Source organism: Manis javanica, chromosome 1, assembly GCF_040802235.1.
Source record: "Manis javanica isolate MJ-LG chromosome 1, MJ_LKY, whole genome shotgun sequence".
Taxonomy (NCBI): domain Eukaryota; kingdom Metazoa; phylum Chordata; class Mammalia; order Pholidota; family Manidae; genus Manis; species Manis javanica.
In genome coordinates this window covers 103154540-103177114 of record NC_133156.1, presented here as the reverse complement: position 1 = coordinate 103177114, position 22575 = coordinate 103154540, and the positions used below count along the sequence as shown (strand labels likewise).

At 38.1% G+C, this 22575-nt stretch overlaps 1 protein-coding gene across 4 annotated transcripts in view; it reads left to right on the top strand.

Annotated features, from left to right (window-relative positions):
• Positions 1-22575, top strand: part of IPO11 (importin 11) — a 289809-nt gene that overhangs the window by 100832 nt on the left and 166402 nt on the right. For all 4 annotated transcript variants that reach the window (XM_073235815.1, XM_073235800.1, XM_073235804.1 and 1 more), the window contains exons 17-20: positions 5676-5709; positions 5873-5913; positions 7175-7291; positions 12022-12135. In XM_073235815.1, coding sequence (XP_073091916.1) covers positions 5676-5709; positions 5873-5913; positions 7175-7291; positions 12022-12135 — 306 coding nt within the window. The remainder of the gene's footprint in view (positions 1-5675; positions 5710-5872; positions 5914-7174; positions 7292-12021; positions 12136-22575) is intronic.

Here is a 22575-nt window from a genome sequence, read left to right as displayed (position 1 = left end):
CAACATTTGTTGTTCTTTGTCTTTTGGGTGGTGGCGGTCCTTACTGGTGTGAGTGATATCTCATTGTGGTTTTAATTTGCATTTCGCTGATGATTAGTGATGTGGAGCATCTTTTCATGTGTCTGTTGGCCATCTGAATTTCTTCATTGGAGAACTGTCTGTTCAGCTCCTCTGCCCATTTTTTTATTCGATTATTTGCTTTTTGTTTGTTGAGGTGCTTGAGCTCTTTGTATATTTTGGATGTCAACCCTTTAATGGTTATGTCATTTATGAATATATTCTCCCATACTGTAGGATGCCTTTTTGTTCTGTAGGTGGTGTCCTTTGCTGTACAGAAGCTTTTCAGCTTGACATAGTCCCACTTGTTCATTTTTGCTTTTGTTTCCTTTGCCTGGGGATATATGTTCATGAAGAAGTCGCTCATGTTTATGTCCAAGAGATTTTTGCCTATGTTTTTTTCTAAGAGTTTTATGGTTCCATGACTTGCATTCAGGTCTTTGATCCATTTCAAATTTACTTTTGTGTATGGGGTTAGACAATGATCTAGTTTCATTCTCTTACATGGAGCTGTCCAGTTTTGCCAACACCATCTGTTAAAGAGTTTGTCATTTCCCCATTGTATGTCTGCGTCTCATTTATCATATATTAATTGACCATATATCTTTGGGTTAATATCTGGACTCTCTATTCTGTTCCATTGGTCTGTCAGTCTGTTCTTGTGCCAGTACCAAATTGTCTTGATCACTGTGGCTTTCTAGTAGAGCTTCTAAGTTGGGAAGTGAGATCTCCCCCCCCCCACCCCCCCCCACTTTATTCTCCTTCTCAGGATTGCTTTGGGTATTTGGGGTCTTTGGTGGTTACGTATGAATTTTAGAACTATTTGTTCCAGTTTGTTGAAGAATGCTGTTGGTATTTTGATAGGGATTGCATTGAGTTTGTAGACTGCTTTAGTCAGTATGGCCATTTTGACAATATTAATTCTTCCCAGCCAAGAGCATGGGATGAGTTTCCATTTGTTAGTGTCCTCTTTAATATCTCTTAAGAGTGTCTTGTAGTTTTCAGGGTATAGGTCTTTCACTTCCTTGGTTAAGTTTATTCTTAGGTATTTTATTCTTTTCGATGCTGTTGTGAATGGAATTGTTTTCCTGATTTCTCTTTATGCTAGTTCATTGTTTGTGTATAGGAAAGCAACAGGTTTCTGTGTATTAATTTTGTATCCTACAACTTTGCTGAATTCCTATATTAGTTCTAGTAGTTTTGGAGTGGAGTCTTTAGGGTGTTTTATGTACAATATCGTGTCATCTGCAGATAGTGACAGTTTGACTTCTTCTTTACCAATCTGGATGTTTGTATTTAATTTTTTGTCTGATAGCCGTGGCTAGGACATACAGTACTATGTTGAATAACAGTGGGTAGACTGGGCATCCCTGTCTTGTTCCCGATCTTAGAGGAGAAGCTTTCAGCTTCTCGCTGTTCAGTATGATGTTGGCTCTGGGTTTGTCATACATGACCTTTATTATGTTGAGGTACTTGTTTTTTTACCCATTTTGTTGAGAGTTTTTATCATGAATGGATGTTGAATTTTGTTGAATGCTTTTTCAGCATCTATGGTGATGATCATGTGATTTTTGTCCTTTGTGTTGATGTGGTGGATGATGTTGATGGGTTTTTCGAATGTTGTACCATCCTTGCATCCCTGAGATGAATCCCACTTGGTCATGGTGAATGATCCTCTGGATGTATTTTTGAATTCTGTTTACTAATATTTTGTTGTGTATTTTTCAATCTATGTTCGTCAGGGATATTGGTCTGTAATTTTCCTTTTTGGTGGGGTCTTTGCCTGGTTTTGGTATTAGGGTGATGCTGGCTTCATAGAATAAGTTTGGGAGTATTCCCTCCTCTTCTGTTTTTTGGAAAACTTTATGGAGAATGGGTATTATGTCTACTCTGTATGTCTGATAAAATTCTGCGGTAAATCCATCTGGCCCCGGGATTTTGCTCTTGGATAGTTTTTTGATTACCGCTTCAATTTCATTGCTTGTAATTGGTCTGTTTATATTTTCCGTTTCTTCCTTGGTCATTCTTGGAAGGTTTTATTTTTCTAGGAGGTTGTCCATTTCTTCTAGGTTTTCCAGCTTTTTAGCATAGATATTCTCAGAGTATTCTCTAATGATTCTTTGTATTTCTGTGGGGTCCGTCATGATTTTTCCTTTCTCATTTCTGATCCTGTTGATGTGTGTAGATTCTCTTTTTCTCTTAATAAGTCTGGCTAGAGGCTTATCTATTTTGTTTATTTTCTCAAAGAACCAGCTCTTGGTTTCATTGATTTTTTTTCTATTGTTTCATTCTTCCCAATTTTATTTATTTCTTCTCTGACCTTTGTTATGTCCCTCCTACTGCTGAGTATAGGCCTCATTTGTTCTTCTATTTCCAATTTCCATAAATGTGACTTTAGACTATTCTTTTGGGATTGTTCTTCCTTCTTTAAATAGGCCTGGATTGCTATATACTTTGCTTTTACAACTGCGTTTGCTGCATCCCACAGAAGTTGGGGCATTGTGCTGTTGTTGTCATTTGTCTCCATATATTGCTTGATTGCTATTTTAATTTGGTCATTGATCCATTGATTATTTAGGAGCATGTTGTTAAGCCTCCATGTGTTTGTGAGCCTTTTTGTTTTCTTTGTACAATTTATTTCTAGTTTTATACCTTTGTGGTCTGAGAAGTTGGTTGGTAGAATTTCAATCTTTTTAAATTTACTGAGGCTCTTTTTGTGGCCTAGTATGTGGTCTATTCTGGAAAATGTTCCATGTACACTTGAGAAGAATGTGTATCCTGCTTCTTTTGGGTGTAGAGTTCTGTAAATATCTGTTAGGTCCATCTGTTCTAGTATGTTGTTCAGTGCCTCTATGTCCTTACTTATTTTCTGTATGGTGGATCTGTCCTTTGGAGTGAGTGGTGTGTTGAAGTCTCCTAAAATGAATGCATTGCATTCTATTTCCTCCTTTATTTCTGTTAGTATTTGTTTCACATATGTTGGTGCTCCTGTGTTGGGTGCATATATATTTATAATGGTTATATCCTCTTGTTAGACTGAGCCCTTTATCATTATGTAATGTGCCTCTTTATCTCTTGTTACTTTCTTTGTTTTGAAAGTCTATTTTGTCTGATACCAGTATTGCAACACCTGCTTTTTTTGCCCTGTTGCCATCCGTTCACTTTCAGTCTGTGTATGTGTTTGGGTTTGAGGTGAGTATCTTGTAAGCAGCGTATAGATGGGTCTTGCTTTTTTATCCATTCTATTACTCTGTGTCTTTTGATTGGTGCATTCATTCCATGTGTATTTAGGGTGATTATTGAAAGATATGTACTTATTGCCATTGCAGGCTTTAGATTCGTGGTTACCAAAGATTCAAGGGTAGCTTCTTTACTATCTAAGTGTATGACTTAACTCTCTTATTAAGCTATTATAGACACAGTCTGATGATTCTTTATTTCTCTCCCTTCTTATTCCTCTTCCTCCATTCTTTATATGTTAGGTGTTTTATTCTGTAGTGTTTTTTGTTTCCCTTGACTGCTTTTGTGAGTAGTTGATTCCATTTTTTGCCTCTACTTAGTATTTGGTTGGACTGCTTTCTTTGCTGTAATTTTATTTTCTGTGGTGACATCTATTTAGCCTTAGGAGTGCTTCCATCTAGAGGAGTCCCTTTAAATTATCCTGTAGAGGTGGTATGTTGGTGGCAAATTCCCTCAACTTTTGCTTGTCTGGGAATTGTTTAATCCCTCCTTCATATTTAAATGATAATTGTGCTGTATACAGTATTCTTGGTTCAAGGCTCTTCTGTTTCATTGCATTAAATATATCATGCCATTCTCTTCTGGCCTGTAATGTTTCTGTTGAGAAATCTGATGATAGCCTGATGGGTTTTCCTTTGTAGGTGACCTTTTTTCTCTCTTTTGCTGCCCTGTATACTCTGTCCTTGTCCTTGATCTTTGTCATTTTAATTATTATGTGTCTTGGTGTTGTCCTCCTTGGGTCCTGTGTATTGGGAGATCTGTGGGCTTCCATGGTCTGGGAGACTATTTCCTCCCCCAGTTTGGGGAAGTTTTCAGCAATTATTTTTTCAAAGACACTTTCTATTCCTTTTTCTCTCTCTTCTTCCTCTGGTACCCCTGTAATGAAAATATTGTTCCGTTTGGCTTGGTCACACAGTTCTCCTAAGAATCTTTCATTCCTGGAGTTCCTTTTTTCTCTCTCTGAGTCAGCTTCTCTGTGTTCCTGTTCTCTGATCTCTATTCCATTAAAGTCCTCTTGAATCTTGTTCAGTCTGCTCTTACGTCCTTCCAGAGATTGTTTTATTTCTGTATTCTCCCTCCTAACTTGTTCCTTTTGCTATTGCATATTTCTCTGCAGGTCCATCAGCATAGTTATGACCTTAATTTTGAATTCTTTTTCTGGAAATTGGTTAAATCTGTCTCCCCAGGCTCCCTCTTGGTGGTTGTCTGGGTAATTCTAGAGTGGATCAAATTCTTCTTCCTTTCATATCAATAGAGGTAGTTGTAGGCAGTTGGTGCTTGTTTCAGCTGGGAGAACAACATACCTTCCTGCACCTTTCCCTTCTCTGCTGCCTGTGCCAGTTATCTGCACATGGGGAGCTGCTTCCAGTCTTATTTCCTGAGCTGCTGTAGTTGAGGCAGCTGTCGTGGCAGCCCAGTGCCCTGCGGGAAGTCGCAGGTGCACCAGGTCTGCTCTCCTGCGAGAATGGCAACCCTTCGTGCCCTGTCACGGCTTCCTATGTCTGTGCCAGGCAGCTGCGTGCTGGCGGGGCCTCTGAGTCTGGCCGGGACGGCTGCAGAGGAGGCTCTGGGCCGCCGCTGTGAACGCACCTGCTCCCAGGCTCCTCTGCTGCTGTGGCTGGCTGCGTGGGATGGGGAATGGACAGGAGGCTGTTCATCCTCGTGAGGGGCTTCCGAGCTGCATTGCCTCCCAGGGGCCTGGGGCGCCTGAAATTCCCCGTGATTCCCAGCTGCTGGGCTGAGTGACTCAGTGCCGGGATGGTTCCGTCCAGCTGTGGAGTCCCTGTCCATTTAAGACTTTGAAAAAGCACTTGCTTTTCTTTTGACTCAGGGACGCCGGCTGCTGGGACCTGCTCGTAGGTTTTATGCTTCCATTTCCCTAATATCCAGAATACTGTGCACTGTGTGTCTGCATTCCCGGTGCGGATGACTAGGGCTGGGTATTTAGCAGTCCTGGGCTCCCACTCCCTCCCCGTTCTGACTTGTCTTCTCCTGCTGGTGGGCTGGGGTGAGGGGAACGCTTGGGTCCCGCCAGGCTGTGGCTTGTATCTTACCCCCTTCATCAGGTGCTAAGTTCTTGCAGATGTAGATGTAGCCTGACTGTTTTACTGTATCTTCTGGCCTCACTTTTAGGAATAGTTGTATTTGTTGTATTTTTATAAATATATATGGTTTTAGGAGGAGATTTCTGCTGCCCTATTCATGCCACCATCTTGGTTCCAGCTATCCCTTTTTATTTTTAGATGTTATTGTATTTTTTTACTTTAATATTAACAAAAAAAGAGAAAAATGCTTTCAGGTAAACTTTTTGTCCTTGGGTGTTAATAATGTTTAGTAGTTCTAGAATGATTGAAAACTGATGATGAATTTTCTTTTAGGTCCGTATTGAAACTGCTACAACTCTGAAGTTAAATATCCTTTAAATAATTATGAAATCGTTAATTGCAAAGGTGTTAATTTTAAAAAATTATAAGATAGTTTAATATGTAGTGTTTGGTTTATTATACTTAATTTTTATATATATTTTATCCTGATAAATCTAAAATATTCTTAGAATTCCTTAACTGCTCTTCACCTGTTGATGATTTTGAGTTTAGAACAGATCAGTTTCTACCGGTAAGAATATTTCTAGGATTTATAACAATTTCTGCTTATGTATTTTAATATGACATGTTATTTTATAGGTAACATTATATATATATGCTATTTAAAAGCAGATTCTTTTGTACGTAATTGCTTTTATTGATAATTTTTATTTGTAATAGTTCACTTTTATTTTGCTTGTTTATGTTTAGCTATATTATTAATCTATTCTGGAGTTTCCTGCTGAACTTTTCTCATATTTATAAAACGTAGTGATTTTATATGTGTCTGTTAGTTTTACTCCTTACGTTATCCTCCCTCCTCTCGTTCATGTATTTATGTCTGTAACCTACACTTGATTGCAAATTACTTGAAGGGCAGAATACCAAGTGTTAACTTATCTTTTTATTCTTTACTCAACCCCTAGCATCTAGTATGGTGTTTTCTCATAATTAGTACTTTTAACTATGTCAGTAAGACTGGGGTGCTAAAAGTTTATTATTCTAAAGGGGGCTGTGCAAGAGGAAACTTACAAAATGTCTATTTGTATTTCTTGTGTGAGTCATTGAAGGGGCAACTTGTAGAGCAGAGATATTTTTTCAATTAAAGAATTGCTAGATATTTTTGGAAAAAAGAAATATGTTTTAGAAGTATGTATAAAAGTAAACCAAATATCTGAAAGAGCAAATACTTGTTTTACATAGTTATCTGGCATCCTATGATTTGTTAATTCCTACTCTGATTTTTATAATGTAGGGATTAGTAGACATAGGGTATTTGTTTTATTTTTCCTAGTAAGAACTATTCTGTCATTCTTTGAATAAGCAGTATATATCTACAGAAATTTATATCTCCACAAAGCATATGTTAAGGGCCACATCAGACAGCTGGTGTGTGAGTACAGTAATTGGTGTTCCTTTTGCTATAATGAGTAGACCTTGCAAAACAAAGCATTTTGTGATTAGTGACAGGCATAAATGTAAGAATATGACAATTCACTGTTGAGAGTATAGTTAGCAGTATGAAATTTAAACACACAAAGTTTAAACAGTATTTTCTTCTGAAACATTAGTTTGTGGATGAATTAAGTTCTAAAACAGACACATTTATTAGCAATAAAAATAAATCACTACCCTAAATGTTAGTAACTTAAACTGTTGAGGTTGCTTAGGTAATACTGAGGCTTTCGCTGTCATGTATTGCTTTGACAATATGATTTGATTTTACTTATTTCTGTTTGTCTATATGAAAAGATCTTTACATTTTTTCTGAGTCCTTTTCTTTTTACCTGCAGTATTTGGAAACCATGTTCACACTACTTTTTCAATTACTTCAGCAAGTTACAGAATGTGACACAAAGATGCATGTTTTGCATGTCCTTTCTTGTGTGATTGAAAGAGTCAACATGCAGGTAATTTTGTTGTAAAACATGAAAATAAATGTCAGTGAGGTGAGTAGAGTATACGTAGAATTCATTATCTACATTGTTTTAAAGTTAAAACATTCATTATAATGCTTCTAACTTGCAGGTTGATTTTGGTAATGCATTATTCAAAATTGACATGTATATGCGACTTTTTTAAAAAACGACAAAATAAAAAAAAATTGAATCAGCAATATAGAGGTATCTAGAAGGCAAAATTTTGTATCTCTTAAATCCAGTTTATATGTAATTGTATTGCTTAAAATTCAGGATGTTTGAGAGCATAGTCACAGTATCTGCTAGCAAATGCAAATATTCATAGAAGTCTGTTATTTTTACCTTAAATTAAGTGTCTTTTGTAGTCTAGTCTATACTATGTCATGTTTGGCTTAATATAAAAAATGTGTAAAGTTCTTAACAGTTAAATAATAATTTAAGCTTTAGATTATTCAGCTTTCTTTGTCACTCCTAATCTTTGTGAAAATTGATAATCCAGGAAATCACACTACAATTATCCCATAATTCCTAATATTTTAGTTCACCACTGCATATTCTTGTTGGAAAAGCACTGAAGAAAATATGTGATGTATTAGAGAAAAATAACTGAGTTCAGGTCCATAGATTCAAGGAATTTAACACTAATGGAATACTATTAAATAATATTAAGCCCATGTCAGATTTCCTTCATTGCGCCAATAATGCACTTTTTAACTTCCTACCTGTTAATCTAAGGAACATGTTAGGCTCTCATGTCATCACTCTGCCTGCTGATCCCTATATCCATTTTTGGGTCTTTTGTGTCAGTGACTCTATGGGTAATTTTTGAAATACTTCTTTTGAAGCATTAGTTTTAATTTAGAACATCATGTATTTTTTTTGAGCATTTAAAAAAATTTTGTTGTCATTAATCTACAATTACATGAAAAACATTATGTTTAGCAGGGTCTCCCCCTTCACCAAGTCCCCCCCACAAACCCCATTACAGTACTGTCCATCAGCATAGTAAGGTGCTGTAGAATCACTACTTGTCTTCTCTGTATTGCACAGCCCACCGTATGCCCCACCCCCACATTATAAATGCTAATCATAATACCCCCTTTCGTTTTCCCCACCCTTATCTCTCCCTTCCCTCCCATTCTCCCCAGTCCCTTTCCCTTTGGTAACTGTTAGTCCATTCTTAGGTTCTGTGATTCTGCTGCTGTTTTGTTCCTTCAGTCTTTCTTTGTTCCTATACTCCACATATGAGTGAAATAATTTGGTGTTTGTCTTTCTCTGCCTGACTTATTTATACCCTGTAGCTCCATCCATGTTGCTGGAAATGGTAGGATTTGTTTTCTTATGGCTGAATAATATTCCACTGTGTATATGTACCGTATCATCTTTATCCATTCATCTACTGATGGACACTTAGGTTGCTTCCATTTCTTGGCTATGTTAAATAGTGGCTTTTGGATGTAGAGTTCTATAGATGTCTGTTAGGTCCATCTGTTCTAGTGTGTTGTTCAGTGCCTCTGTGTCATTACTTATTTTCTGTCCAGTGGATCTGTCCTTTGGAGTGAGTGGTGTGTTGAAGTCTCCCAAAATGAATGCATTGCATTCTCTTTCCTCCTTTAGTTCTGTTTGTATTTGTTTCACATATGTTGATGTTCCTGTGTTGGGTGCATATATATTTATAATGGTTATATCCTCTTGTTGGACTGAGCCCTTTATGATTATGTAATGTCCTTCTTTATCTTTTGTTACTTTCTGTTGTTTTGAAGTCTATTTTATCTGATACCACTGCAACACCTGCTTTTTTTCTCCCTGTTGTTTGCATGAAATATCTTTTTCCATCCCTTGGCTTTTAGTCTGTGCATATCTTTGGGTTTGAGGTGAGTCTCTTGTAAGCAGCATAGAAATGGGTCTTGATTTTTTATCCATTCTGTTACTCTGTGTCTTTTGATTGGTGCATTCAGTCCATTTACATTTAGGGTGATTATTGAAAGATATGTACTTATTTGCCATTGCAGGCTTTAGATTCGTAGTTACCAAAGGTTCAAGGTTAGCTTCTTTAGTATCTTACTGCCTAACTTAACTCGCTTATTGAGCTATTTTAAACACTGGCGATTGTTTATTTTTCTCCCTTCTTATTCCTCCTCCTCTGTTCTTTATATGTTGGTTGTTTTATTCTCTGCTCTTTTGTCTTTCTTTTAACTGCTTTTGTGGCTAGTTGATTTTATTTTTTGCCTCTACTTAGTATTTGGTTAGTCTGCTTTCTTTGCTGTGATTTTATTTTCTGTGGTGACATCTATTTAGCCTTAGGAGTGCTTCCATCTAGAGCAGTCCCTTTAAGTTATCCTGTAGAGGTGATTTGTTGGTGGCAAATTCCCTCAACTTTTGCTTGTCTGGGAATTGTTTAATCCCTCGTTCATATTTAAATGATAATTGTGCTGTATACAGTATTCTTGGTTCAAGGCTCTTCTGTTTCATTGCATTAAATATATCATGCCATTCTCTTCTGGCCTGTAAGGTTTCTGTTGAGAAGTCTGATGATAGCCTGATGTGTTTTCCTTTGTAGGTGACCTTTTTCCTCTCTCTTGCTGCCCTGTATACTCTTTCCTTGTCCTTGATCTTTGTCATTTTAATTATGTGTCTTTGTGTTGTCCTTCTTGGGTCCCTTCTGTTGGGGGTTCTGTGCACTTCCGTGGTCTGATCGATTATTTCCTTCCCCAGTTTGGGTAAGTTTTCAGCAATTATTTCTTCAAAGACACTTTTTATCCCTTTTTCTTTCTCATCTTCTTCTGGTGGTACCCCTATAATGCGGATATTTTTCATTTTGGATCGTTCACACAGTTCTCTTAATATTGTTTAATTCCTGGATATCCTTTAATCTCTCTCTGTGTCAGCTTCTCTGTGTTCCTGTTCTCTGGTTTCTATTCCATCAATGGCCTCTTGTATCTTATCCATTCTGTTCATAAATCCTTCCAGAGATTGTTTCATTTCTGTAATCTCCTTCCGGACATCATCCCTTAGCTCTTGCATATTTCTCTGCAGCTCCATCAGCATGCTTATTAGCTTTATTTTTAATTCTTTTTTAGGGAGATTGGTTAGGTCTATCTCCTTCTCAGGGTTTGCCTCTGTGATCTTGGTCTGTATCAAATTCTTCTGCCTTTTCATGGCAATAGAGGTATTTGTGGGGAGGTGTCGTGTGTGTTGGCTAAGAGAAAGTCCCTTCTTGCTGGTTTGTGGCCTTCCTCTCCTGGGAGAACAGCAACCCCTAGCTGCTTGTGCTGGGTAGCTGTGTGCAGGCAGGGTTTCTAAATCTTGCCTGGCCGCTGTGGAGCTCCGCAGTTGCTTTGGGCGTGGCCAGCCTCAGGCTGCTCCTCCAATATGGTGGAGCTGCAACAGGCAGGAGGCTGTTTATAGGCATGAGGGGCCTCCAAGCTGTGCTGCCACCCAGGGGGTTAGGGCGCCCAGAGTTCCCTGGGATTCCCAGCAGCTGGGCTAAGTGTCCTGGGATGTTTCCGTCCAGCTGTGGGGTCCTTGTCCCTTTAAGACTTTCAAAAAGCACTCACTTTTCTTTGTCCCAGGGGCACCAGCTGCGGGGACCTACTCACAGGTTTTACTGTCCTGTTTCCCTAGTTTCTAGCACCTCACACACTGTGTGTCTGTGTTTTCAGTGCGGATGGCTAGGGCTGGGTGTTTAGCAGTCCTGGGCTCCCTCTTCCTCCCTGCTCCGACTCCTCTCCTCCCGCAGGGACCTGGGGTGAGGTGCTCCTGGGTCCTGTCAGGCTATGGCTTATATCTTACCCGCTTCGCGATGCACTGGGTTCTTGCAGGTGTAGATGTAGTCTGGCTGTTGTCCGATGTCTTCTGGTCTCTCTTTTAGGAATAGTTGTATTTGTTATATTTTCAAGAATATATATGGTTTTGGGAGGAGATTTCCGCTGCTCTACTCATGCTGCCATCTTGGTTCTCTCTCTCAAACATCATATATTTTAATGAACAGTAAAGATTGGGATAGAAATATTTTATGACTTTCAAATATACCTGGGTACTTTGGTTTTATTACCTTACACTATGTGTAATTCATAGCATATACTCCCTTTCCAGGAACTCACTGTCAAACTGTGCTGTGCTTCAGGGTGTATTTTCAGAACTAGTTAACTTAATCCATAGAGGTATTAACAGTTTCATCTTTTGAAAAGGATTGTCTTCTGTGTTTCTACTATACCTCATATGCATCTTTACTGTTGCACTTATCCTCTCATTGTGAGTGAGTGTCTACCTTTACATCCTTTTCTTTCTGGTGCCTTGTCCTCAGAGCCATAGTTGGAAGATGCCATCAGATACTTGCTGAATGAATGAGTAAATAAAACTGACTCTATAAAAAACTGTAATTTCTAGGTAGGTAAGCTATTTTATATAACTAGGATATAACAGCATTTTCCATTAAATCCTAGATAACTGGCTGCAGTGTGTTGTTTTATATTCCTAAATTTCATTTCATGCAGTAAATTTGGTACTTGTTTAAAATCGTTTAAAAATAATTACCATAGAGCTCTCTGTGTCTCTTTGTAATGTCTGATTTATCTTTAAATGGACATATCCATAACATATCTGTTTAATATTAAATATTTGCTGCCTGAGATTTAATAGAGTTCTGTCAGTGTTTCTTAAAGTAAATTGCCTTCTTTCCTAACAGAATTATTTTGCTTCCCCTACTTCTGTTGTGATAGATACGACCATATGTAGGCTGTTTGGTACAGTATTTGCCTCTTCTTTGGAAGCAGAGTGAAGAACACAATATGTTGAGATGTGCTATTCTGACAACGCTTATTCATCTTGTACAGGTAAGTCACTTCTCCAGTTTCAAAACTTAACATTTTTTTTTCTTTTTAAGATGTTTTCATTGTTTTCATGTGGTTTATGTTAATGGTAGTGAAAGGCCTCACATTTTATCTGTTTTTCATATATGATGTAAACAGTTTTAAGAAGAACTTTTATATGAACATTTATTTCACATCTGAAAAATACTCTGCTTTTTAAAGACTATTTCTTTGATGAGATGTAGTAGTTTCCAGTGATCATAGACTCATGATTTGTGTAGTTCATTGTACCTTTTGTGCAGTGTCCTTGGTATTCATTGCCTGCATGCATTTACTCTCTATTTTCACTCATTTTCCTGATTTAAAATAAACCTTTTCCCTTGCAAATTGAGAAGGCAGGAAAACAAAACAGGTGAGTTGCTTTTGAGGGTAGGAGTGAATTTGATTTTAGACATTTTGACTTTGAGGTGTTAGGGTTGTACAGCAAGTAGAAAGGAACCCTAAAAATCTCAGAGAGATAATGAGACTAGTTTTCATTTGAACTGTTCAAGTGAATTAAATAGTCTGTGAGAATATAGAGAGGGAAGAGCTTAATGAAAAGTTTTAGAATTATTGAGGATGGGGATGCTTATGTGAATTTTGCTGGCCTTGCCCTGAAGTTTGATAGATTTTTTCCAGGGAGTTTGCTCTCTAAATTACAAATTATATTCCAGAATTTTCTAATAAGCTAAAATTTGGGGGAAAAGAAAACTCCCTAATGCTAGTTTCAAAAAGTCTTTCTTAGGTACCCTGACGTTCTTTGAAATGTAAACTCATTCTTTCAGTATTTATTAATGAATTTTACCTAAGGCTGTTTAGATAGATGAATAGTGAAAAAGAATTTTTTAAAGCATGTTCTTTTTAATAAGTGTTTGGCTTAGTATCTCTTCTTTTCTTATGTACTCTTTAATTCTTATGATTTTCCTGTAAAGATGAGCATACAAAGGCTGAGAGAACATTAGTCTTGAGATTGCCCTTGTAAGTAACAGAATGAAGAGTGATCCCAATTTTTTGCATTATATCTCTGCCAAAATGTTATTAGACTCAAATTTTGAGAGTTTTGTGAGGGGGTTATTAAAAAGAACACAGCTTCTATGTCTTCTCAGGCAGGTTTACCTCAGGAAATCTTAGGAGGTCAGAGTTAACCTGTGTGTGTAGGGCCTTTTCCTTTAATATGACATTTAAGTAACCCCTATATTTGTATAGGCCAAGGCTGTAAGCTTCTAGCTGAGTAGTCATCTACCCTTGTTGAAGAAAGCATGTAATATTTAATATTGAAATTGAGACTGTAGCTTAAAATTGAGGCAGATAGTAGTGTTAAGTATTTCTGTGTTTTTGTTTTCATTTTGTTTTTTAAATTCTGAGAACCCAAACAGGCCATCTCTGACTGGGGAGAGTAAAAATGGCTGACAATATCTAGTCTGCAATAGTTGACCTCAGTAGAAGTAAGCATTCGTTCATATAATAAACAGGTCTTGAACACCTGCAATGTATAATATATGGAATGAGGTACTGGGGTACAGAAATAAATAGGGCAGGCTCTTTGTGAATTTAGCTGTCTAAGGGAAGACTAAACAGTTAAGTGCTCTTTTAGCAATAGTGCTGTGGGGGCACATGGTGTCTTATTACCTCTCTCAGACTAGAGAGTGAGGTGGGACATCAGGGAAGGCTTCCTGACAGAGGTGGTACTGAAATAGTGTTGGTGTTAAGTAGTCTTCAGAAAGAGGTGTCAGTGAAATGGTGGTTCAGGGATGAGAGTGTAAGGATATTTTTAACATGGGCCAGCATATATAAAAACCCCTAGGCATAAAAGAATGTGATAATTTTTGGTTTCTTCTTTGTAGGTTTATATACTGATCAGTTCTACACGTAGATAAGTTAAAGAGTCAGCTCTTGAAGACTTTTTATGAAAAGGATCAGTATCTCCATTTCCTATTTGGTGGAGGGATTTCAACACTTAGAGCCTGGCCTCTTAGGCTTTTTATCTCTAGCTCTAAGTAACATAATATTCATTCTTGATTTAATTGTGGGCTTTATCTCTAGACTTCCACATATAGAAGATAAAGATTTAATTCTTTAATTCTCCTATATGTGACTTCTATCCTCTATCCTCCAATACAGTTGTATTGTAATTTAAGTTAGTCGCTATTTAGTATTTTTATTTGGGTATCTATATAAAGACTATTAAAGGCATATATCATTATATTATGATTAATTTTCTTGTACATCATTCTCTTCAACTCCACTCCTATATTAATAATTTTGTTTGCCTAGTTTATAAGTTTTCTATTGCTGACTAACAATTACCATAAACTTAGTGGCTTAAAAACAACATCTACCTATTAGCTTAGAGTTCTGTAGGTCAGAGTTCCAGCACACCGCATCTGTACTCTCTGATCAGTGTCTGACAGGATGAAATTGAAGTGTCTGCTAGGCTAAGTTCTCCCTCAGAGAACTTTGGGGAAGAATCTGTTTCCACACAAACTCAGCTTGTTGGTAGAATTCAGTTCCGTGATCTGTAGGACTGAGGTTTCAGTTTACTTGCTGGCTGTCAGCTGCGATCCCTCTCAGTCCCTAGAGTCCAGACCATTCCTTGATTCATGGCCCCCTCCATCTTCAATGTCAGTAGTGGAGAAGTTCTCACATGTCAAATTACTGAGGCTTAAAGGGCTCATGTGATGAGGTCAGGCCTGCCTGGATAATTTTCCTATCTTAAGGTCACTTGATTTGGGAACTTAATCACATCTGTAAAATTCTTCCACAGTAATGTCTGGATTAGTATTTGATTGAGTAATGGGGAATGGTACACACCATTGTGTATGTACACTGGGGTCAACAATCTTAGATGATCATCTTGGAATTCTGCCTTCTACACTTAATTGTCTATGTAATTGAACCCATACTCTTCTTCTATTATCTAAACATTTCCTCATTATTTCCAAACACATGAGGTAATTTTACTTCCATCATCTTGAAATCTGGAATATTCTTATGTGCATTAGTCAGATGGTTTTATTCTATAATTGTGCACAACATTTATAACATGGGTCCTTCACTGCCCATCAAAAGAATTCTTACCTATCCTTTCTGTCCCTCATGTCATCTTCCTTGTTTTACTTCTTTCTGATGGAGCCCACGAATGCCAGTGGCATTCTTCAAAAAGCACAAGGAAGGTAAAATTTTTTGAGATTTTGCATGTGTGAAAGTATCTTTGTTTTCATGTTGATTTGTCTTTTGGCTGGGTATAAAATCCCTTCAAAATTTTAGAGGCATTTTTCCTTTGTCTTCTAGCTTCCAGAGTTGCTCTTCGGAACCCTGAGCCATTTTAATTCATCATTCTTAGATGTATCATTCCTCCTTTCTCTCTCTGGTAGCTTGTATGATCTCTATGTTCCTGTTTTCAGTTTTACTATGTTGTGGGTGTATTTCTATTACATTGTTCTGGACCCTTGGTGGGCATTAAGCAGTCAGCTCTTGAAGATTTTTTATGAAAAGTATCAGTATCTCCATTTCCTATTTGGTGGAGGGATTTCAACACTTAGAGCCTGGCCTCTTAGGCTTTTTATCTCTCTAGCTCTAAGTAACATAATATAGTAACTCACATTGTTGAGACCTAGATAACATTACTGTATTTTATTGATTATTTCTTCCCCTTCATGTTTTTCTTTTGTCTCTCTCTTAACTTTCTGTTACTATTCTTACTATTCTTTGCTGCTTTTCTTCTATTTGTCCTTTTGTCGTACTTTCTAGAGAATTTCCTCATCTTTCTTTTGACCTTTCTATTGAAATTTTATTTCTTGCTATAATGTTGTTAATGTTATAAATCTTTTGTTTCCCCTAATAATAATTTAACAGCATTTCACTTACTTTTTTTAAAAAATTTTATTTTGGTATCATTAATCTACAATTACATGAAGGACATTATGTTTACTAGGCTCCCCCCTTCACCAAGTCCCCCCCACATACCCGTTCACAGTCACTGTCCATCAACATAGTAAAATATTATAAAATCACTACTTGTCTTCTCTGTGTTGAACAGCACTCCCCGTGCACCCCCCTGCCCCCCACTATACATGTTAATCGTAATGCCTCCTTTCTTTTTTCCCTCCCTTATCCCTCCCTTCCCACCCGTGCTTCCCAGTCCCTTTCCCTTTGGTAACTGTTAGTCCATTCTTGGGTTCTGTGCTTCTGCTGCTGTTTTGTTCCTTCAGTTTTCTTTTGTTCTTATACTCCACATATGAGTGAAATCATTTGGTACTTGTCTTTCTTGGCCAGGCTTATTTCACTGAGAATAATACCCTCTAGCTCCATCCATGTTGTTGCAAATGGTAGGATGTGTTTTTTTCTTATAGCTGAGTAATATTCCATTGTGTGTATATACCACATCTTCTTTATCCATTCATCTACTGATGGACATTTAGGTTGCTTCCATACCATGGCTATTATAAATAGTGCAGTGATAAACATAGGGGTGCATCTGTCTTTTTCAAACTGGAGTGCTGCATTCTTAGGGTAAATTCCTAGAAATGGAATTCCTGGGTCAAATGGTATTTCTATTTTGAGCATTTTGAGGAACCTCCATACTGCTTTCCACAATGTTGAACTAATTTATATTCCCACCAGCAGTGTGGGAGGATTCCCTTTTCTCCACAACCTCGCCAACATTTGTTGTTGTTTGTCTTTTGGATGGTGGCGATCCTCACTGGTGTGAGATGATATCTCATTGTGGTTTTAATTTGCATTTCTCTGATGACAAGCGATGTGGAACATCTTTTCATGTGTCTGTTGGCCATCTGAATCTCTTCTTTAGAGAACTGTCTATTCAGCTCCTCTGCCCATTTTTTAGTTGGGTTATTTGCTTTTTGTTTGTTGAGGTGCGTGAGCTCTTTATATATTTTGGATGTCCACCCTTTATCGGATCTGTCATTTACGAATATATTCTCCCATACTGTAGGATACCTTTTTGTTCTATTGATGGTGTACTTTGCTGTACAGAAGCTTTTCAGCTTGATATAGTCCCATTTGGTCATGTTTGCTTTTGTTTCCCTTGCCTGGGGAGATATGTTCAAGAAGAGGTCACTCATGTTTATGTCTAAGAGATTTTTGCCTATGTTTTTTTCTACGAGTTTTATGGTTTCATGACTTACATTCAAGTCTTTGATCCATTTCGAATTTACTTTTGTGTATGGGGTTAGACAGTGATCCAGTTTCATTCTTTTACATGTAGCTGTCCAGTTTTGCCAGCACCATCTGTTGAAGAGACTGTTATTTCCCCATTGTATGTCCATGGCCCCTTTATCGAATATTAGTTGACCATGTATGTTTGGGTTAATATCTGAACTCTCTATTCTGTTCCATTGGTCTGTCAGTCTGTTCTTGTGCCGGTACCAAATTGTCTTGATCACTGTGCCTTTCTAGTAGAGCTTCAAGTTGGGAAGTGAGATCCCCCCCCCCACTTTATTCTTCCTTCTCAGGATTGCTTTAGCTATTCAGGGTCTTTGGTGTTTCCATATGAATTTTTGAACTATTTGTTCCAGTTCATTGAAGAATGCTGTTGGTAGTTTGATAGGGATTGCATCGAATCTGTATATTACTTTGGGCAGGATGGCCATTTTGACGATATTAATTCTTCCTAGCCAGGAGCATGGGATGAGTTTCCATTTGTTAGTGACCTCTTTAATTTCTCTTAAGAGTGTCTTATAGTTTTCAGGGTATAGGTCTTTCACTTCCTTGGTTAGGTTTATTCCTAGGTATTTCATTCTTTTTGATGCTATTGTGAATGGAATTGTCTTCCTGATTTCTCTTTCTATTAGTTTATTGTTAGTGTATAGGAAAGCCACAGATTTCTGTGTGTTAATTCTGGATCCTGTAACTTTGCTGAATTCCGATATTGGCTCTAGTAGTTTCGGAGTGGAGTCTTTAGGGTTTTTTATGTACAATATCATGTCATATGCAAATAATGACAGTTTAACTTCTTCTTTACCAATCTGGATTCCTTGTATTTCTTTGTTTTGTCTAATTGCTGTGGCCAGGACCTCCAGTACTATGTTGAATAACAGTGGGGAGAGTGGGCATCCCTGTCTTGTTCCCAATCGCAGAGGAAAAGCTTTCACCTTCTCGCTGTTCAGTATGATGTTGGCCGTGGGTTTATCATATACCGCCTTTATTATGTCGAGGTACTTGCCCTCTATACCCATTTTGTTGAGAGAGTTTTTATCATGAATGGATGTTGAATTTTGTCAAATGCTTTTTCAGCATCTATGGAGATGATTATGTGTTTTTGTCTTTCTTTTTGTTGATGTGGTGGATGATGTTGATGGATTTTCGAATGTTGTACCATCCTTGCATCCCTGGGATGAATCCCACTTGGTCATGGTGTATGATCCTTTTGATGTATTTTTGAATTCGGTTTGCTAATACCGTGTTGAGTATTTTTGCATGTATGTTCATCAGGGATACTGGTCTGTAGTTTCCTTTTTGGTGGGGTCTTTGCCTGGTTTTGGTATTAAGGTAATGTTGGCTTCATAGAATGAGTTTGGGAGTGTTCCCTCCTCTTCTATTTTTTGGAAAACTTTAAGGAGAATGGGTATTATGTCTTCTCTGTATGTCTGATAAAATTCCGACGTAAATCCATCTGGCCCGGGGATTTTGTTCTTTGGTAGTTTTTTGATTACTGGTTCAATTTCGTTGCTGGGAATTGGTCTGTTTAGATTTTCTGTATCTTTGTGAGTCAGTCTTGGAAGGTTGTATTTTTCTAGGAAGTTGTCCATTTCTCCTAGGTTTCCCTGCTTGTTAGCATATAGGTTTCATAGTACTCTCTAATTATTCTTTGTATTTTGTGGGGTCCTTCATGATTTTTCCTTTCTCGTTTCTGATTCTGTTGATGTGTGTTGACTCTTTTCCTCTCAGTAAGTCTGGCTAGAGGCTTATCTAATTTTGTTTATTTTCTCAGAGAACCAGCTCTTGGTTACATTGATTTTTTCTATTGTTTTATTCTTCTCAATTTTATTTATTTCTTCTCTGATCTTTATTATGTCCCTCCTTCTGCTGACCTTAGGCCTCATTTGTTCTTCTTTTTCCAATTTCTATAATTGTGACATTAGACCATTCATTTGGGATTATTTTTCCTTCTTTAAATATGCCTGCATTGCTGTATACTTTCCCATTAAGACTGCTTTTGCTGTATCCCACAGCAGTTGGGGCTTTGTGTTGTCATTTGTTTCCATATATTGCTGAAACTCCATTTTAATCTGGTCATTGATCCATTGATTATTTAGGAGCATGTTGTTAAGCCTTCATGTGTTTGTGAGCCTTTTTGCTTTCTTTGTATAATTTATTTCTAGTTTTATGCCTTTGTGGTCTGAAATGTTGGTTGGTAGGATTTCAGTCTTTTTGAATTTACTGAGGCTCTTTTTGTGGCCTAGTATGTGGTCTGTTCTGGAGAATGTTCCATGTGCACTTCAGAAGAATGTGTATCCCATTGCTTTTGGATGTAGAGTTCTATAGATGTCTATTAGGTCCATCTGTTCTAGTGTCTTGTTCAGTGCTTCTGTGTCCTTACTTATTTTCTGTCTGGTGGATCTGTCCTTTGGAGTGAGTGGTGTGTTGAAGTCTCTCAAAATGAATGCTTCGCATTCTACTTCCTCCTTTAATTCTGTTAGTATTTGTTTCACATATGTTGGTGCTCCTGTATTGGGTGCATGTATGTTTATAATGGTTATATCCTCTTGTTGGAGTGAGCCCTTTATCATTATGTAAGTCCTTCTTTATGTTTTGTTACTTTCTTTATTTTGAAGTCTATTTTGTCTGATACTAGTACTGCAACACCTGCTTTATTCTCCCTTTTGTTTGCATGAAATATCTTTTTCCATCCCTTGACTTTAAGTCTGTGCATGTCTTTGGGTTTGAGGTGAGTCTCTTGTAAGCAGCATATGGATGGGTCTTGCTTTTTTATCAATTCTATTACTCTGTGTCTTTTGATTGGTGCATTCAGTCCATTTACATTTAGGGTGATTATTGAAAGGTATGTACTGATTGCCATTTTTGGCTTTAAGTTTGTGGTTACCAAAGGTTCAAGTTTAGCTTCTTTACTGTCTTACTGTCTAACTTAACTTGCTAATTGAGCTATTATAAAAACGGTCTGATGATTCTTTATTTCTCTCCCTTCTTATTCCTTCTCCTCCATTCTTCATATGTTGGGTGTTTTGTTCTGTGCTCTTTTTAGGAGTGCTCCCATCTAGAGCAGTCCCTGTAAGATGCCCTGTAGAGGTGGTTGGTGGGAGCAAATTCCCTCAACTTTTGCTTGTCTGGGAATTGTTTAATCCCTCCTTCATATTTAAATGATAATCGTGCTGGATACAGTATCCTTGGTTCAAGGCCCTTCTGTTTCATTGCATTAAGCATATCATGCCATTCTCTTCTGGCCTGTAGGGTTTCTGTTGAGAAGTCTGATGATAGCCTGATGAGTTTTCCTTTCTAGGTGACCTTTTTTTTCTCTCTGGCTGCCTTTAACACTCTGTCCTTGTCTTTGATCTTTGCCATTTTAATTATTATGTGTCTTGGTGTTGCCCTCCTTGGATCCCTTGTCATGGGAGTTCTGTGTACCTCTGTGGTCTGAGAGGCCATTTCCTCCCCTAGTTTGGGTAAGTTTTCAGCAATTATTTCTTCAAGGACACTTTCTATCCCTTTTTCTCTCTCTTCTTCTTCTGGTACCCCTATAATGCGGATATTGTTCTGTTTCAATTGGTCACACAGTTCTCTTAATATTCTTTCATTCCTGGAGATCCTTTTATCTCTCTCTGCATCATCTTCTCTGTGTTCCTGTTCTCTGTTTTCTAGTCCATTAATGGTCTCTTGCATCTTGTCCATTCTGGTTTGAATTCCTTCCAGAGATTATTTTATTTCCTTATTCTCCCTCCTTAGTTCTTGCATATTTCTCTGCAAGTCCATCAGCATGGTTATGACTTTTGTTTTGAATTCTTTTTCAGGAAGATTGTTTAAATCTATGTCCCCAAGTTCCTTCTCAGGGGAAGATGTAGAAGATGTCAAAAATGTCTGGGTTAGTCTTGTCTGGATCAAATTTTTTTGCCTTTTCATGTTGATACGTGCAGTGGTATTCTATTGACCCATATGTCAGCTGGGAGAGCCCAGACTCTTTCCATTTGCTCCTCACCTTTCTTTACTGGGACAGCTGCAACCCCTAATGGCTTGTGTTGGGCAATTGCATGTAGATTGGGTCTCTGTATCTTGCCCGGCCGGTATTGAGGAAGCTCCTTTGCTGTGAGTGTGGCCAGCCTCAGGCTGCTGCTCTGCTATGGCGGGGTCCTGGAGGGTTAATGGACCAGGGGCTGTTTGGCTGTTTACCTCCATGAGGGGTCTCAGAGCTGTTGCCCAGGAGGTTAGTGTGCCGGAGTTTCCTGGAATTTCCAGCTACTGGGCTGTGACCCGGGATGCTTCCGTCCAGTTGTGGGGTCCCTGTCCCTTTAAGACTTTCAAAAAGCACTCGGTTTTCTTTGTCCCAGAGGCGCTGGCTGCGGGATCCGCTCACAGGTCTTACTGTCCTGCTTCCCTAGTTTCCAGCACCCCATGCATGCACTGTGTGTCTGTGCTCTGGTGCGGATGGCTAGGGCTGGGTGTTTAGCAGTCCTGGGCTCCCTCTCCCTCCCTACTCCGACTCCTCTCCTCCCACCCGGAGCTGGGGTGAGGGGCTTCGGGTCCCACCGGGCTGTGGCTTGTATCTTACCCCTTTCACCAGGCGCTGGGTTCTCGCAGGTGTGGATGTAGTCTGGCTGTTGTCCTGTGTCTTCTGGTCTCTCTTTTATGGATAGTTGTATTTTCAAAAATATATGTTTTGGGGAGGAGATTCCCACTGTCCTACTCACGCCGCTTTCTTGGCACATTTCACTTACATTTTATGGATGCAGTGATATTAATGATACGTTTTTCCGAGCTCTTATCTCAGTGTGTGGTCTCTGTTTCCTTCACAGTGATGTTTTGTGTTTGTTTCATTCTTTTTTGTATTAGGTATTTTAATCTTATCTGTTAATCCTTGATTGCCTTTTTCATCTTTTAATTGTAAAGAATTTTGGAACATACACAAAAACAGGAAGAACAGTATAATGAATCTTTATAGATAACCGTCATCCAGCTTTAAGAACTACTAATATTTTTTCTATGTAAATTCAGAATTGGGCACTAAAAAGATGATTGCAAGGGTTGAGTATGTATGGGAATCTTGCTGATTGTGGTTTTTTCCTTTAGAATGATCTAGATGGATTGTTGCTGGGAGAATGTTCCATGTTTTTGAGGTCTTTCTTCAGTGAAAGATCCTTCAGTCTCCTGGTTCATGTTACCTGTCTCTATTTTATATAGTAAGTCAGCTCTTGATTATCTCTTTTTCGTGAGACCATTTGTTTTACCTTACCA